This window comes from Rhynchophorus ferrugineus, unplaced genomic scaffold (genome assembly GCF_030347505.1).
Source record: "Rhynchophorus ferrugineus isolate W39M unplaced genomic scaffold, kcgeb_rfMv2 rfM6, whole genome shotgun sequence".
Taxonomy (NCBI): domain Eukaryota; kingdom Metazoa; phylum Arthropoda; class Insecta; order Coleoptera; family Curculionidae; genus Rhynchophorus; species Rhynchophorus ferrugineus.
This window is the reverse complement of record NW_027472585.1, coordinates 9,838,102-9,856,389: the sequence shown is the minus strand read 5'-3', so window position 1 is coordinate 9,856,389 and position 18,288 is coordinate 9,838,102. Positions and strand designations below refer to the sequence as shown.

General features: G+C 33.2%; 2 protein-coding genes across 2 annotated transcripts in view; both read right to left on the bottom strand.

Annotated features, from left to right (window-relative positions):
- Positions 1–6,311, bottom strand: part of LOC143199141 (ATP-dependent DNA helicase Pif1-like) — a 346,278-nt gene extending 339,967 nt beyond the window's left edge. Inside the window, exon 1 of the mRNA XM_076408925.1 lies at positions 5,642–6,311. Coding sequence (XP_076265040.1) covers positions 5,731–6,204 — 474 coding nt within the window. The 5' untranslated portion in view covers positions 6,205–6,311 and the 3' untranslated portion in view covers positions 5,642–5,730. The remainder of the gene's footprint in view (positions 1–5,641) is intronic.
- Positions 6,312–6,352: 41 nt separating this feature from the next.
- Positions 6,353–8,786, bottom strand: LOC143198362 (uncharacterized). Its single transcript, XM_076407528.1, has 2 exons — positions 8,510–8,786; positions 6,353–8,407 (listed from the first exon to the last, which is right to left on the bottom strand). Exons 1-2 carry the CDS (start codon positions 8,784–8,786, stop codon positions 6,465–6,467), a joined length of 2,220 nt encoding a protein of 739 aa, XP_076263643.1. The 3' UTR covers positions 6,353–6,464.
- Between the last annotated feature and the right edge of the window lie 9,502 nt (positions 8,787–18,288).

Sequence of the window (18,288 nt, the reverse complement as noted above, 5' to 3'; positions counted from 1 at the left end):
ACGTATATATATATATATATATATATATATATATATATATATATAATATTGGAAAGAATTTGGAATAACAGCGAGGGAAATAATTTTGGAGCTTTAATTGCTATTTTTGGAGAGTCATATCTGGCATTTGATACCTTAATGAAACGTAATAATTATAGCTAACAGGTTAATTGAAAAGTCCCCTGCCTGACACAGAGATGGTGCTACTAAAAAATGGATAAAAAGCAATTTTGCGCGTTGATAAATTATTGCTTTTTAAAAAGAAAAAATACAGTTGAAGCAAGAAGTTGACTTGATGCCGACACTGCCCCAGGATAATCAACCATCAAGGATTCGGATCACCGAAGACGGTGAACACAGTGGACGCCCAAAACAGGTTGTTACCGACGAAAACATTTAAAAAATCAACAAAATGATTTTGAATGGCCGTAAATTGAATTTGAATGAAATAGCAGACACTCTAAAGATATCAACTGAACGTTTACATCATATCATTCACGAATATTTGGGTGTGAGAAAGCTTTGTGCAAAGTGGGTGCTGCGCGAGGACACTTTTGACCAAAAACAACGGTAAGTTGATGATTCGGTGTTTGAAGATTCAAGCGTAATAAATCCGAGTTTTTGGGTCGATATGTGACAATGTATGAAACATGGCTCCATCATTTTCACTCTGAAGTCCAATCGACAGTCATCCGAGTGGACTGCACGCGATGAACCTGCTCCAAAGCGTGGGAAAACGTCGGCTGGCAAGGTTATGGCGTCTGTATTTTGGGATGCGCATGGATAATTTTCATTGACTACCTTGAAAAAGGACAACCATCGGTAGGGAGTATTACATAGCGTTATGGGACCGTTTGAAGAACGAAATCACTGAAAAACGGCCGCATTTGTAGAAATAGAAAGTGCTGCTTCACCAAGACAAAGCAATGTGCCAAAAATCCATGAATTAGGCTACGAATTCCTTCCTCATCCACCGTATTGTCCAGATCTGGCCTCCAGCGACTATTTTCTATTCTCAGATCTCAAAAGAATGCTCGCTGGGAAGAAATTTTCGTTGAATGAAGAGGTGATCGCTGAAAATGAGGCCTGTTTTAAAGCAAAAAACAAATCGTACTACACAAATGGTATCGAAAAGTTGGAGGGTCGCTATAATCAGTGTATCACCCTTGAAGGGAATTATGTTGAGTAAAAAAACTAATTTTGCCAAAAAATGTGATTTACTATGGTAGGCCGGCGACTTTTCAATTGACATGTTATGTGAAAAGTATTTAAAAGGAATTATTATTCAGTATGATACTGGAACTTGCTGAGATATCAGATGTTTAACATTGAGGCTACTAACATACTTCACAAAAATATCAAAATATTAACAACTGGCGGATTGCCTGCTACTGTAAATATCAACATCAGTTATAACAAGAGTAGGAGCTTAGGTTGAGGATCAGGAATACAGGAGAAGAAACTAGTATCTACCGCAGAAGTAACAGGTCTAATTGATCATACTGCAAAAGCCTTTGTTTCTCTTAGTTAGTGCATCTAGAAAAAAGGAATATTACGATGTTAAAATTAAAATCCAGCTATTTCAAACGTTGATTCTGTGATTTATTTTACACGTTGCGTAACTAAGAGGTACCAAAGGTTATTTTGTTAAGTAGCCCTTGGAATTTGGATCATGATAAAACCCAAAATAACTATAACCTTTTTGATATAAGCTCGTTCAGTTGCTTTCTAATTATTGTTATATTAAATCTACATATGTATATTTACATGTAGTATACAATAAATTAAATTATTCACCCTTTCGATTTATCACGAATAATGTAGTAAATATTCTAATTAAATATTAACAGGAACTAAAATTAACTACGAAGTTATTCAATTGAAAATAATAATAAACGTACCCATAAACAATATTACTGTTGAAATATTATGCTGTCAATACCTTCACCTGCACAAAATTAGTCTTAGCCATTATCATTATAAATTGTAAGTAATTTATTCAAAGCTAAACAATGAGTCAACCTGCTTACGCCTATGTGTATATGCGTATTCTCCGTCTGTTAAAGGCAATACAAGATAATCATCCTCTATTTGGTCTGTACAGATTCATTATGAGGCGATTTTTTGAGTCTGGAACAAAAACCAACAATGGCGTTCTTCACCTTGGACGTATGAAGTTGTTGCCACTGTTATAAAGAAAAACATGCGGTAAAATATTTCTTAGAGTACCATTTTAGTTTTACTTCCTTTTAAGCGACACAAACGGTTCAGTATTGATTGTTGATTTTTGGTTCTTTGCGTCGACGGTTCGCAACGGTAAGCGATACTTACCTTGCGAAGGTTGAAAAATATATTATTGAAAAGAACATTTCAAGGCCAAAACGTCACTCTTATTGTATAAAGCGTTATTTTAATAAATAAGGATGTAGCACTTGCAATTTTATATTCTGCCATTAATGCATAATGCATCAAAGGTAATATTATGTATCATTTTTTAATTTTAAAGATTATGAATTACTTGTACAAATATACTCAAATAATTTGAATCGGCTATTTTAGGGCCGATGAAATTGAGAAAATGGTGTAAACGATGAAAAAGTAATTAATGTTGAAGGTTATTTTATAAACAAATGTTTAGCTTGATGACATAATATTTTAAATCTGTTAATTTAATATTACCCAAGGGGTGGTTAATATAGTATATAATATACATTTATTTGAATATCGAATGCGATAGGAAGCTTCTAGTTTTGTCAGTATAATTCATAGAAAATATTTTCCTTTAATCTAATAGAATACGTCTATTTTAAGTATTGTATTTGCTCTTCAAAGAGCCAAGCTCTTGAATATGATTTAGACTTATAACCTTATATATTTACAACTAATTGATATCATAACATTGGTAATTTATCTGAGAAACTGTACTTAAATTTGAAATAATAAAATATATAATATATATATATATATATATATATATATATTTGCTTGGCTTAAACTATCAACCATTGAAAAGGTATAACGACAAGACATTTTTTCAGAATTGTATATGAACATCAATCGTCATTACCTATGAACTGTCCACAAATAATAATTTTAGCTCGAATATCTTACTTGATTGGCATACGGCGGTTTCGAAGTTTTTTGTTTTCGTCTTTTCTGTAATTTGCATTCACAGATAGCGTAACTGTATCATTGAATAATCAGCGATCAGTTTAAACTGCAATCAAATATTATTGACTACCAGTCAGGGAACTAACAATGGTATTGATGAAGTTGTACATATTGCTGGATCTTTCATAATTCATCAAACAACTCTTAATAGAGAAGTTAAATATAAGGTCTGTTTGTCAATAAGAAATATCCGCTCTTGATGAGACTGCTGATTGTTTTAGATATGGCGAGGTCAATGCAGAAATCATTCGGAGAAATCATATTAATTCATAAATAAGGCCGGAATGTGTACGAGGAAACTAGGAAAGAAAGCTGGAAAGAGTAGAATTTTAACTGATAAACCTGAAAATTATTATTGAAAAAGGAATAAAAATAAGAAACTTACAGAAAAGGTTTTAAAAATTCGTCCAAATTACTACTAAAGGCGGAAAAAAGGGTTAGGATTCTTCAAGATCATCAGTTACTAATACGTCATGTGTATGGGAAGTAAAAGATAAATAAATGTTAGTAAAATACTCAATCTTTCTTTATGTTATTTAATTTTTTTTTAATTTTACCTGAAAATTATATAAATGTATCAAGTCATATCGTCTAAGTGTAATGGATTTAGACGATATTTAAGAAATATTTTTCTTCTTATTTCATTCTAGTTAAAAAGGGATAAAATGTTGTTTAATGATTCCCAACATGTAACCGAATTAACTTATAAAATACATCTAGTTATCAAATGTCAACAAAGCCAACACGAAGCTGAAGCAATTAATGGTTAGTCAGAAAAAGATGTTTTTGCTCTGGGTTTGAAAATCAGCTGTCAAAGAATTAGGATGAACGTTCAGTTATTTTTTGGACAATGCACCATACCATAGGCCACTGGTGGAAAACATTCCAACAAGTGGATCCACAAAGGCTGCAATCAGGGAATAGCTTATACAACATAAATTAAGTCTGGAAAATATTATGTTAAAGATCATATTGACGTACTCTCGCTGCATATTTTATAAAATGGAGCTTTCTGTGATATTCTAACGATGAGTATACAATTGATATAGGATATGTTCAGAATATTATGAGCATTTCGTCAAAATGTAGGAGAGAATTTGTACTAACTATTTTGCAGATATAGCAAATGCATTAGGGAGAATGCAGTGATTAAATGAAATTAGTTCAAGAAAACTGTACAGAAGTTAGTTACAGAAGAAACTATGAAGAAATACAGTGATATTAGAATGACTTGAGATGAGAACTAAATATAAAAGGTTTAATTTGCTCTCTAATGAAAGTGAAATATATTACTTGAATATTCAATTGTAAATTAAGTGGATTAGGCCTAAGGTTATATCATAGGTGTTTTGAAATAGAGTTCGATGTAGATATAATAAAACAACTCTAATCTACAAACTATTGTGCCTATATTACTAATTATGTATGTTAAAATAAATTATATCTTATTAACCGAGTTCGAAAAAGGAGGAGGTTCTATGTTCGGCTGTATATTTTTTGTAATGGATATTGGCCGATTTATCCGTCAATTGTGGGCCGATTTTCAATATTTTCAAAAAGTGCACGTCCGAGGTTGTCCCATTGGAACCAAAGCAGGATCTGCTGGGCGAAAGGGAGGAAATCGAGGGAAACACTCAAATTTTAAAGCCGCTTACAAGGTTTTCACATATTTTATATCTAAAATAATCATATATTTGGATATAATGTTATTGCTGAGCTGATATGACGGAAAATCGGAACTCGCTCAGTGCAAAAGCCATTCAGTTTGCTTTTTAAAAATTAACTGTAGTATATAAGACCTCCAAGAAATATTGTTGACCACTGCTTCTATGGTGTAGTAATTAAAGTCTTTACCATGGCGGGGATAATAACTTTTTTGTTTACTTATAACATTTGTCAAATCACTTAGGCCAGGTAGAGGACCCCCGGGCCTGAAGCACTGTCCTTTTGCTTGGCCTACACATTGTAATATTAAATAAAATAACTGCGTAACTCATTGAGTAAATATCTGACACTAAAAATCAAAAATAACCACGCCGACTTCAAAGTAGTTATTTGGTAGTAGTTAAAATAATATTGTAAAGATAAAGTAGATGAATGGGGTTAGATAGGTATTAATCTAAATTGAGTTGTACATAGTAGAATATAAAATACGTGTAGCCAATAAGTTTGGTTTTTGGTTAATAAGGTATTTGTTTATCTTTATTTAGTTACTAGCTGACCCGACAGACTTCGTCCTGTCAAAAAGATTTGTAATGTGGCAGTTTTTGTGCCTACGTATTTTAAAAAATTCTCCTGAACAGAACCATCACCCTGGTGATAGGGCGTTGTGAATAAAAAATAATTAAATAAAACATATATAAGGATTGAAAAGTAAGTAATCGCTTTATTGTTAATCATGTGAATCATAATTATTATTATTATTATCATTATATTGCTTTGTGGTATACGATGTTTTTTGTTTGATTACCTGGCGCATAGATAAACAAATCTGATGGTTTTCCAACACGGGAACAGGCAACATACAATTGACCATGTGAGAAACATGGGTTTTCTAGATTAATACCACAAACACTTAATGATTGCCCCTGGGACTTGTTTATAGTCATAGCAAAAGCAAGCCGTCAACATGTCTATAGGAAATTTGCCATTACCAATGTCAATGAGTTGTTTAGAGAATATGTTTCCAGATTGGTCATTTTGCAACTCGACACGCATATTCTTGCTTAAATGAAGTACTTTAACATGTTTCCACAAATTGGAGGACTTTAGACATGCATTGAGTTCATCAGCTGGCGTTGATCGTGGAATCACTGGCAATGTTTGACGAAAATCTCCTGCTAATAAAATCATTGCACCACCAAATCGGTTATTATTGCAACGTAGATCTTTTAAGGTTCTGTCTAAAGCCTCCAAAGATTTTTTATGTGCCATCGTGCATTCATCCCAAACAATCAATTTACATTGCTGCAAAACCTTTGCCATTGCAGAGTTCTTCGAAACGTTGCAGGTTGGAGTTTCATTGCTTTGCATATTTAATGGCAATTTTAGTGCTGAATGGGCTGTTCGACCACCTTCAAGCAAAGTTGCTGCGATTCCCGACGAAGCGAGTGCAAGTGCAATTTTATTTTGTGAGCGAATTGTTGCTAATATTAGTGAAATAAAAAAGTTTTTCCTGTACCACCAGGTGCATCTAAGAAATAAATCCCTCCAGTTTCATCATTTGTTACTTTCATAAGAGTTTCAAATACATACTTCTGTTGTTCATTTAACAGTGGAAGATTTGTTTGAATTTATTCTTTCAAAGCGTTGAGATCATACAGTCTTTCTCGATGCAACTCTTGGTTAAAAGCGTCATGCATTGGACGATTGGGCGCGGTCAGGCCTAATTGAATTAATAGTTTGTTTGACATTATCAAGCACATGTCCTCAATTGAAAGCAATGCTTCATTGTAAATTTCTTCACTGATTTGTATATTTGGATTTCCCATTCTATTCCGTATTTGATACAAAATATCATCACACATATAATCTTTGTACTTCATCCACAAATCAATTGGGTTTGATGGGAAGCATGTAGATATGATTATAGAAAACAATGTTCGTATTTGATGAGTGTGTGATGATATTACAGCATCATTGAGAGTTTGATCCCAATGAGCGTCATTTTCAAGCAATTGCAAACGTTGACAGGCTTCTCTGTAGGATCCACACAATTCACCATCAACAGTTCGTAACTGTTGGAATGATGTTGGGCCACGTACATTGACTAATAGCAGTCGTAAATAAAAACATTCATCATTGCTTGGATGTACTGAATAAATCCGGCCAATCGCATCGGTGGAATATACATCTGTATATCCTGGAACTGGTTTTCCTTGTTTCCGTCGTATAAATCTCCTTGAGGATTGATTCCAGGTATAATATTTTGGCATTTCAGAATATAGCAATGTTTGTGCGAAATCATCGTTTTGGCATGTCTCAAAAAAACTGGTTAATGTAGTAGATGGTGGCTGAGCAGCTCTTTGTACTGCGTTCTGTGCTGTAAAATACACTCTTTGTCCATTTTCTAAATGCACAGCTAAGTGAACAACAGAAGGGTGTCTCTCATGAATAGGAAAAGAAAATATTCGCCAAACTGCTTCATTACTACTGACATAGCGGCCCATTTGGTATTGGGTAACTTCATCATTAGAATTCTCTGCACCAATTTCAATCACAGCCATATCACTCCCTTTGCTTACATATTTGCAAATGCATTTAATCGATTTCACTGAATGGCAAGATTCAACGTTGATGTGTGCTTTGAATGTCTTTGATAAAATGGGTGAATATGGAACAATCCAACGATTATCTATTTCAATATCTTGTTGATTTAATTTGACAATTGTTGATTTTCCATTGTCTGCTGTCGATCTGCGACGATACAATGGATAACCGTCATTACCAGTAATTGTTTCCGATATTAATGTCCGTGGATATCGTTTTGAACATTTACCATCCATCATACACGGTGAATTTTGATTAAGAGTTCCACAGGGACCATGTATCATGTTTTTGATAACTACCTCATGCAATCCAGGATCTACTTGTACATTAGGGATTTCAGCTGATATCACTGCATCAACTTCATTTGGCCTTATCTTTTCAACCAACCAAATCAAAATGTGTGCATGTGGCAATCCTCGTTTCTGCCACTCCACAGAATACATCCAGCAGCGTGTCTCACCAAACACATTATGTTTTACGATGAAATTCATTAAAGATTTCAACTTTTGTCTAAAGACTCTGGCTGTAATATCATGACGATCAATGGGTGATTGCCCAGGGAATAACTCCTGCTTAATTTCTATCCATTGCGGATTGCATGTAAATGTGATGAACAAATCCGCTGTACCATAATGACGAACATACGACATGGCATCTTGAGCATATTCGTGCATATGCCGAGGGCTTCCGATGTATGTTGTTGGAAGAATAGTCATCCGACCGACATTCTGTGCATTTCCATCAGTATTAATCGCATCTCGAAGGTGAATATACTCTTCAGATCGGAGTTTGGTTTGATTCAACCTGATGAATGTTAATCTCTCCGTTTCAATTTTAACATACATGTCATCAACATATTTGTGATATAATCGCCGACATTTCAATATGTGATTATCTGCATTTTCCCGAATCATTAGGCGGTATGAATAATAGTTCATTGAACTGACTTTTTTGTTGGTTTCAGAACCTGTAAACAGATTTTGTTTTAATAACATTCAAATATAAAATTAAAATACATAATATAGTGACTGAGATATTATCGCCATAGCTAAACTAATATTTTAGTTACCTGTAATGGGATTTATCATTTTTATTGATAAATCGTAGCCATCTTCACCTTGCCAAAATATAATGGGATATTGCAGTGCATCATATGAGCGGTGTGTTTCCTTTATAGGTTGTAATTGAAAATTCCGACGATGTAAAACAATATCACGGGATTCCAAGTTTTCTCCAACTACAACGATAGCAACTTCATCAATAGTTGGTGCATTAAAACGTCTTGTATGTTGACCTGCAGGTGTTTTATCAGCTCTGATTACAATTTTGTGATTATCGGATGGCATCAGATCCAGGGCAGTTTTAAACAATATAATTAATTGATTGTGTTGATGAAATAAAGTTTGTAATTGTTCTACAATAGACCTTTTTACTAAATTGTTATGTGCACAACGCAGATCAATTTCTTGTGGTGAATTGCCCATAAAATAAATTTGCAGGAATTTGTTGTCGCTATCTGACACTGGTAACAGTGAACCTGCTCTGTGATATATTTGCCCTTGTATCTGTAAATAAAAAAAATATTATGGTGTGGTATAAATTAATGGATTGTCAATGATCAAACTTAAATAATATTTGATCTTAAAAAGTATATATTTAGTTTTAACTAATATCTATCAAATATAAAATATAATAAAAGTGTCACTGAAACTGAATCACCATATAATATGATGACTAAGTGATATATTTCGTAATGATTAAGAAATTGAAGATTAGTAACACATCTTAACTTTGGTGACAGAAAATTTTGTTCGCTAAAATAATTATGAGTAACTGCTATAATACATACCTTGAAAGTTGGCATAAAATTTTCCCGAACTGCATTTGTTGCCCCAAATGAAGTCATTTGAAAGCAATTGTTATATTGTTGAATATGTGTCAAAAAGTGTATAGAATCTGTTCCTATTCCTGAAACCAATGAGTACAATGGTTCTGGTGGTGGATCCAATTGTATCAATTTCACTTTACCATTTGCGCAACACAATCCATTGGCTTCGTTTTTGTATTTTAATGCCTTACAGTGTGAGCAAACCAAGTTCATAGAACCAATAACAACACATTGGTAGTTACTGTAGTCAATTGACACATCGTAACTGAAAGCAGCTGGATTCAAACTTGCGCGATTATTAGTTGAATGTCGCGCTCGCGCTTCACGCGAATCAAATATAAATTATTTTTTCACTAATCACGAACTAAACAAACACTAACTAACTAAACACTCTGCACAAAACACGATATACGAATTTGTTTCGTGTATCACTTGACAATTCATCTGTCATCTGTCAAAAGTCATCTGTAACAGACAACTTTTTTTTTTAAATTTGATATGACTTGAACTCAAATCCTTTTAAGCCGTACAAATTCTTTTATTTATTTAAAATTTGAATTAAATTTTAAACAAATAAAAAATTTTAAATAAATAAAACAATTCGTACGGATTAAAAGGATTTGAGTTCAAGTCATATCAAATTTAAAAAAAAAAAGTTGTCTGTTACAGATGACTTTTGACAGATGACAGATGAATTGTCAACTGATACACGAAACAAATTCAAACAAAAAGGGCTATTTTTAGGGTTTTTCCAGCAATAATTCTAATTTTTCTCGCCGTAAAAACCATCCCTGAACTTCAACGAACATTTTAAAAAAAGATTTGGCCAAATTGGTCCAGGCGTTGTTGAGTTATGCGCTTAGGAACATATTTTGCGATTCATTTTTATATATAAGATTACAACGATTATTATGCACACATTTTATTTTAAAATGTTTTAATTGTGTCAAAAATTTAAGTTTGACTATTTCTTATTGATCAGTGAGTTCCTTATTTATTTTTGAAGTCGGTTCAATTTTTTGTTAAAAATATTTTTAAACTTTTGTTTTTATTATTTTATTTACGTTAGAATGTGGCGTTAGAACGCGGCAACATTCCGACGTTTCGACGTCCTAAATTTAAGTGACTTGAGTTCACTGTTTTACTGGATAGGCTAGATAATTTATGAGACCCATTTCCTTAATGAATATTTATCCACTGCACTGTTCATTTAATAACGAACTAGACCTTTCCATGTCGATTTTCTAAACAGGTGTCGGTCCGTAAGTCAAGCACACCGATAGCGATGCCGGACTCTCTCTTTGAATAAGGCGAATTCATTTGTTGATCCCGAGATCGCCACCACCTACTTCCTTATTAAATCCGTTTTAGTGCAGTACGAATTTCGAATCAGATCCACGTACGTGGTCGTGGTGTAACGATAGAGGATGTGAGATGCCGCCTTTTTCTCTACGGGGGTGTTTCGTTATATCTTTCCTTTATGGAATTATCTGTTTTAATCTACAAGTATTATCTATAAACGTTACATCTTTCAGAGTTTTAAGCTAAGAAATACGTAGTATTAGAAAAAAGTGGCGACTTATTGGACCGAAGTAACATAACATATAAAATCACTATGCTATCTCTAGATATCTCACCCATCACGTCTTTTTTTCTAATATACACTTAACGGTATGCATTAGGGGTATGTAACACATTAAGGGATATAAGTTATCCCTTCGTACACTGTTAGGAAACATAGGATTTAAATAGTGTAAAGATAACCCACGAAGAGGTCAGAACAGAACTTATACTTTCAGATACAGCTTTTAAAAAATATGATTTTCAAAAGTACGAGTATATAATAAAATTAAGAAAGATTTGTCATTTCAATATATGTATGGATATAGGTATTTCAAAATGGAGGCAAGGCGCTAATAGAAAAGTGTAAACAGACAAATGTTGATGGAAGGAGGTAAAAGTTATATTTCGCTGGTTTTGCTAATTGGATTGCTAATAATTTAATTGCCTTTTGGTATAATTCATTGCAGACATATTTTTTACTTGCTGGGAAACAGAAAAGGTTTTGTTTTTTAAGCAGAGTTAGTGTTTTCCTCTAAGATCAAGACTGACCTGACATTTTGTTAAAACTCAGCTGTTACTGGACTAGTAGGAGCCATCAGTTATTTTTAACCGATTTCGAAAAAGGAAGAGGTTCTATGTTCAATTGTATATATTAATGTATGTTTGCCAATTTCTCCGTCAATTATGGGCGGATTTTCATAATTCTTTTTTTATTAGAAAGAATACACTTCCGAGGTAGTCCCGTTGGAACCAAGTTAGTGTTAGATGGGGGAATGGGGGGGGGGGGCGATCGAGGGAAAACCCCAAATTTCACGAATGCACATACAATGTTTTCACCTATTTTTTATCTAAAATAATCAGATATTTGGGTATAATATATAATGTTATTGCTAAACGAAATACTGATGTGACGAAAAATCGGAAAGAGTTCAGTGTAAAAGCCATTCAGTTTGCTTTTTAAGCACTAACCATATCGTATGACAAGTCGTGGAAACATGGTAGGCGACTGTTTCTATGGTGTAGTAGTTTGTTCACATATGGAGATCGAGTGTTCAATTCCTTAAAGAGCAGCAACTTCAATTCATGGTCTACGTGTTGCGACAATTCTTTTAATACTAAGAAAAATATTCATCATATATAGAATGTGTTCTAGAAGCTGAAATTACTTTCAAAAAAGTATTCAAAGTATTTCAAAAGAATATTAAAAAAGTTGAACGTCCTATATCTAGTTAAGATTAGTGAATTTTTATGTTTTAGTATCTTATTTAGTTATATCAATTAATATATCAATATATACAAGTTTCGAGAGGAAACATTCACTATATATTTTCAAAATCGATGGTGTTCCAAAACTTAGATCTTAGCAAATGTAATTTCAATTTGACTTCAAAATCCAAGTTACTATTATTTTCTTCTTGCTTTTAACAAATTTTTATGGATCTCAAGAATGTTATTACAACATAATCCACCCTTTAAAATTGACAACAATACCAGGGCTAGGATTGATAAAAATAAAGCGTAAGTTTTCTCTAAACACACAACAGTATTTAATCCGTACCCGTCTGAAGTATCCGCAACAGAAGAAAATAACATAGATGACTTTTTTAAAACTCCGTTTGAATTGGATCTGCTACATGAGAAATTTATTGTTAAGGAAGTAAAACAAACAATTGTTAAAGAAATCAATGCTAAAAAGCTTCTGGTTTTGACTTAAATACTGGAAGAATCTTAAAAGAGCTCTCAGAAAAGTGCATAATATTAATAACACTCATATTTAGTGACATATTATTCCTGAACTACACCCAATATATTCGGGTGTTGCGCAGGGCAATAGACCTCAAGAAACTGTTGCAACATGCAAGACTACTATTGCAACATATACTAATGAGACAGCGGTTTTTACCATCACACGAAGATCCAATATAAGCCACAAGAAACCTCCAACTTCATCTTAGCAAAGTCGAATTGTGGTTGAAAACGAAGTGTATCAAAGCAAATGAGACAAAATATACCCATGTGACATTCACCATTTCTAGAACAACATGCCCTCAGTAAAATTGAATAATCATGAATTTCCGCAAGCAGACAACGTTAAATATCTGACAACGTATTGTGAAATGAAAAAAACATATAGTGACAAAACGCAAACAGCTTGGGCTTCAACTAAACCAAATGTAATGGCTGATAGGGAGTAAATCTAAATTATCATTGGATAACAAGATTTTGCTATATAAGTCAATTCTTAGGCCGATTTGGACTTATAGTATTGGACTGTGTGGTACAACTATTAAATCTAACATAGCTATCCTCCAGAGCTTCCAGAATGAAGTGTTTTGAATCATCGTCGATATTTCATATTACGTCTCCATCAAACTGATTCGGAGTGATATCCCCTTAGAATCCATAACGAGTGATTCTCGAGATGTTAGTGCGAAGTACTCTGAAAGACTACTAGTGCATTCCAATGCACTCGCCAAACAGTTAAATGTGCGCGATGACAGTGTAATACATAGGCTCAAACGCAAACTACCATACGAACTGATTAATAGACACATAGAGTGAGATTTAATAATCTTTAGAATAAGTTAGGATAGACTTTAAAATCAGTTAGATTAGTATGTAGAATCAGATTTAGGTTATAAATTGTACAGGAGATCACTTACTGAAGCGATCTTCTACATGTCAGGATAGTTATATTATATAACGAAAATCATATTATAATACTTGCTGTCCACGGGCAGATTGTTGAAGTTCTAAGAGATTAATTTAAAAAAAAAGAATAAAATTGTCTATAGTAGTACGAATTTATAGTAATATGTACACCTATACTGTAATGGAACATAGCGGATAAAATATTTTAGTATTAATACTTTTCATTTCTCATCTGCAGTTTAAAATACGAAATTGTTATCTTAATCTGCTAAACTCCTTAGAACCTTTTCTTCACAAATAGACCTAAGGTTAAAGGCTTGGTATATTAAAGTAATTGAAACAAAATGTATCAATGTGACTTTAATGAGATGAATACTAAATATATTTGAAAAAGAATATTTTTGGGTTTATTAAATAAAGTGTTGCATTTTCCGGCCTGCGTTGTGCGTTTTTACAAATAATTATAGCTAATAAATGAATTGTGGTACTAAGTACTAAAGTAAAGCATAATATTTAATATAAGTATTTTATAGAGCGCTATATCATGCTAATAACTAATCATCATTATTGATGAGAGCTGATCAAAGAAACGGGTAGCTTAAAATGTTATTATTTACTCGAAAAATATCCATATCTTATGTAAACTATAAACAGTCCATGATTTATCATGTATATTTTTGCAGGGACCGTTCTGCGTTCGGTTCTGTAACGTTCATACTCGTTTCAACCTTGCGCGATTTTGTTTTGCCCATTTTAGGCGGACAGTACCGTTAGTTGACGATCGTGGCCGCCCCAAAACAGAATCGAGGTGATGGATCGGATGGTTTATGGACAGGGTCGGGTTTTGTTAAGCCGTTCTTGGACGAATCCAAGTTTAGAAGCGTATATATCTGTAAGGTTGGAGAGTATTATTAAAGGAAAGAAAGGCTCTGCATCTCTATATCAGTCAATAATATATAGACCGCTACGGTAACGATATATATGATAATAACACTTTTTCTGTCGAATATACCATCACTGCCCCTAATAACTAAACTTCACTGGAATATAATTTTATTCCAATTTCTTATCAATACTTAAAAGTTAAACTTCAAATCTGTGATATTTATTGTGAAGTAAATGTTTTTGATATGTTTTGAATTAAAATAATATTTCTCTTTGTTTGTTGGATCAAAATGATGTGCACATTTGTGCATCAAGTCCATAACCCTGACATTTAATATCAATAATTAACTTAAGGTTTAAATTGGTACATGTTTGTAATGTCTTGATATAATATATTTGAACGTAGATTTTACAATTTCGCCTTTCTCACTCATTTCCCCAATCATCACAAGAAATCTATTTTATTCAATAGCTGTTTCGTTTCATTAAATTACAAAATATGTTTAGTTTTCTATGTAAAATGTGTGTGGTAAAAAAGTGCTTAACACTTTCTAGAATGGAAAACTACTGAACTCCTTCAAGATATGTTAATATTTATTTGTTTTTTTTTCAAATGTTAAATTCATTTGTTTGGACTAATACATTAGACTGGTTATCAGTATCCCATAGATGGATTCTATATGACCAAATAACCTTAAGTATTGATTGTTATAACAATACCTTGTTTTCTTGTTATCTTGATAACTTTGATTTGCGCCCGATAAGCCAATGCATTTAACGTAGTTTAGTCCATGTTATTTTCGTTTAACGATTATATGCTTCTTCCAAGTTAATTTTATATCATTTTAATTTCATATATATTGGTACCTCGATGATTATCTCAAGCTATTTTCAGCTAACCGTATCGCTAGGTTCAAGCTTCTGCCAGACATAAAATTTTAACTAAATGAACTGAGTTGAATCAATACTAATAACTATCAATATTTGTCAGTAATTCATTAAAATCTATCCTATAGTATTTAAGTATTCTTTCAAATTATGATATATTTATTTGTAACGATTCCTTGTAACGGTAGTAAGGAACTATCATATGAAGAAGTTCTCACTGAAGTTTAAACTGCTATTGCGGATTGATCATAATACATTTTGGCAAGCTTGGAGTAGACGATACGGAAACATGATAAAAGTGATAATCTAGGAGCATATTCAGTCATCGGTTTTTGGATGAATAGTTCTCTAATACCTTATAACGTGTTTTAGACCAGATCCTATCTCAGTCATATGAGGCTCATTAACATACCTTATCATTTGTGCATATTTAAATTTAAAGTGTTTACTCTAGAATATCAGATTATTTTCGCGCAACTTTCATCCCTCTACATGAATCTGTTTCAGAGATTGGGGATGTCGCATCTCTGGAGCGCTACCTACCTTAGCCCTCCAACTCCACGGTGCATTGTCTTGGTGAAGCAGCACTTTCTTTTTCTTCAAATGCGGCGGTCTTTCAGCGATTTCGTCCTTCAAACGGTTCAATAACGCTATGTAATGGTCACCATTGATGGTCCTTCCCTTTTCAAGGTAGTTAATAAAAATTATTCCATGTGTAGTCCACTCGGGTGACTGTCGATTCCACTTCGGAGTGAAATGATGTAGCCATTTTTCATCCATTGTCACATATCGACACAGAAACTCGGGTTTATTACGCTTGATAATCTTCAAATACTGCTCCGAATCACTCGTCGTTATTTTCGGTCAAAAGTGCGCTCGCGCGTCACCCACCCAGAGCTTCCTCATACCCAAACATTCGTGAATGATATGATGTATACATTCAATTGATATCTTTGGAGTGTATGCTAATACATTCAATTTTAATTTACGGCCACTCAAAATCAATTTGTGGATTTTTTAAATGTTTTCGTCGGTAAGAACGCCTTTTGGGCGTCCACTGCGTTCACCGTCTTCGGTGCTCATTTCGCCACGTCTAAACTTAGTATACCAATCGTTAATGGGTTAATTTTCCTGGGACAATGTCCGGAAACTCGGCATCAAACTTTTGCTTCAACTGTATTTTTTCCCTTCAATAAGCAATATTTTATCAACACGCGAAATTCCTATTTATCCATTTTTTCACAATAACAAAAGTTGCTAACTCAAAATGCTATAATTCACAAACTAATGATCCGACAGCTGTCAAATTTATACACGCATCTTTTGAGGGTTAGGGCTAGCTAAAAAATATATGGATTTAATTCTAGTAGCGCCACCTATGTGTCAGGTCGGGGACTTTTCAATTAAACTGTTACAAGTTAATATATTATTTAAAAGATGTTTGCTTCTCTTATATGTGAATATTCATTATCTATGTAAAAATAAGAATAAAACGTTACCAAAGAAAAGGACAGGAAACCAATTTTGCTAAAAAAATCGATCCTGTTTAACAAAATCAAGCATATTTCCTCACCAAGCCCGTAAGCTCACCCCTTAACGTTATTCAACAATCGAATTAGAAGAAAATACTATGTTATTTCTAATGTAAATTACATAAAACTGTCACTTGTTGCAATTAGAATACCGGCAACGTATAATTTCACAAATAAAATCTATGTTATTAACTCCGTACCACGTTACATTATAAAACATCAACTTCTTAATAGGTAATTTTGAATTAACCACAGGTTATTATAGTAATATGCGGTAATATACTCGACTTAAACCCAATCCTGTCGAACTCCACGGCGTAGACAATATAAAAGCGACTTTACTATCCTCGTGATATAGCATTTTATTCTGCTGACGGCCTCGAGCGTAGGAAACGGTCGAAAATGACTTCTATTCGTTTACGCGATCTTGCGATTGTTACGTTCGGTCATGGTCATTTTTCAATTTATCGAGATGAAGCGGACGGCGTTTTACCACAACTTGTGACTTATGGATTTCCGATCGCAATTTAAACAAGCTCAAAAGGGATTTCTCTGGCTCGGGGACGTTGTGTGTGATGTATCATCTCATTTCGGTCTAGTCGTTTCTATTTTATACCATTAGGGTACTCAGTTAAGTCTTCTGGGACTTCAGGTTATATTTATTTGCTTCATTAACTATAATTTTTCTTATAAATCATTCGAAAAAATTATCATTTTATATAACAGATTGGGCAAAAATTCCGCTACCATTTTGATTGCCTATAACCTTGTTCAAAGAAAAATAAGTAAGTTTGGTTTTCATAAAAAGTTTATTTGGTCTTTACATTTTTTTTTTCGTTATGATTGAAAATTTATGTGGGCTAAATGGTGACCGTGATTTGCTATGTAAATTTCGGTCCTTTTTAAGTCATTTTTCAGGATTATTCACATAAACTATTGAATTTAAAAAATAAATAAAAAAGAAAAAATCTGGTGCTGCTATGTTCGGAGATCTGGCTGGCCATGCTAAATTGTCACTTCGCGAAATTAGTCTTCTTGGAAAAAGGTCATTCAATAATTGAATTGTTGTCAATTGAAATCATATCTTGGTACCATTCAGCAGCAACAGTAACAGCAACACCTTGGTCATTTTCAAAAAAATAAGGACCAATAATGTTTCCAGCATGAATACCACACTATATAATTATTCTTAGTGGATTCAATAATGTTTCATGAATTAATTGAGGATTCTGCATTTGTTTATGTGTTTATTGGCGTGGCCACTGAGTGGAAAATGTGCTTCATCGCTCATTAGCAATTTAGACAAAGAAATCTCGCCAGACAGCCTTAGGATTGCATTACTGTACTCAACTCGTTGATCAAGATCTCTTGGTAGCAATTTTTGGACTAACCAAATTTTGTTTGTAACATTTTTAAATCAGTTTTCAAAATACGGCTTAA

Excerpts from the sequence above, each read along its gene's own strand:
- LOC143198362 (XM_076407528.1), bottom strand. The coding sequence starts at position 8,786 with ATGCCATCCGATAATCACAAAATTGTAATCAGAGCTGATAAAACACCT. Across the intron at positions 8,408-8,509 it reads AATGATAAATCCCATTACAG|GTTCTGAAACCAACAAAAAA; the intron begins GTAACTAAAATA and ends ATCTGTTTACAG.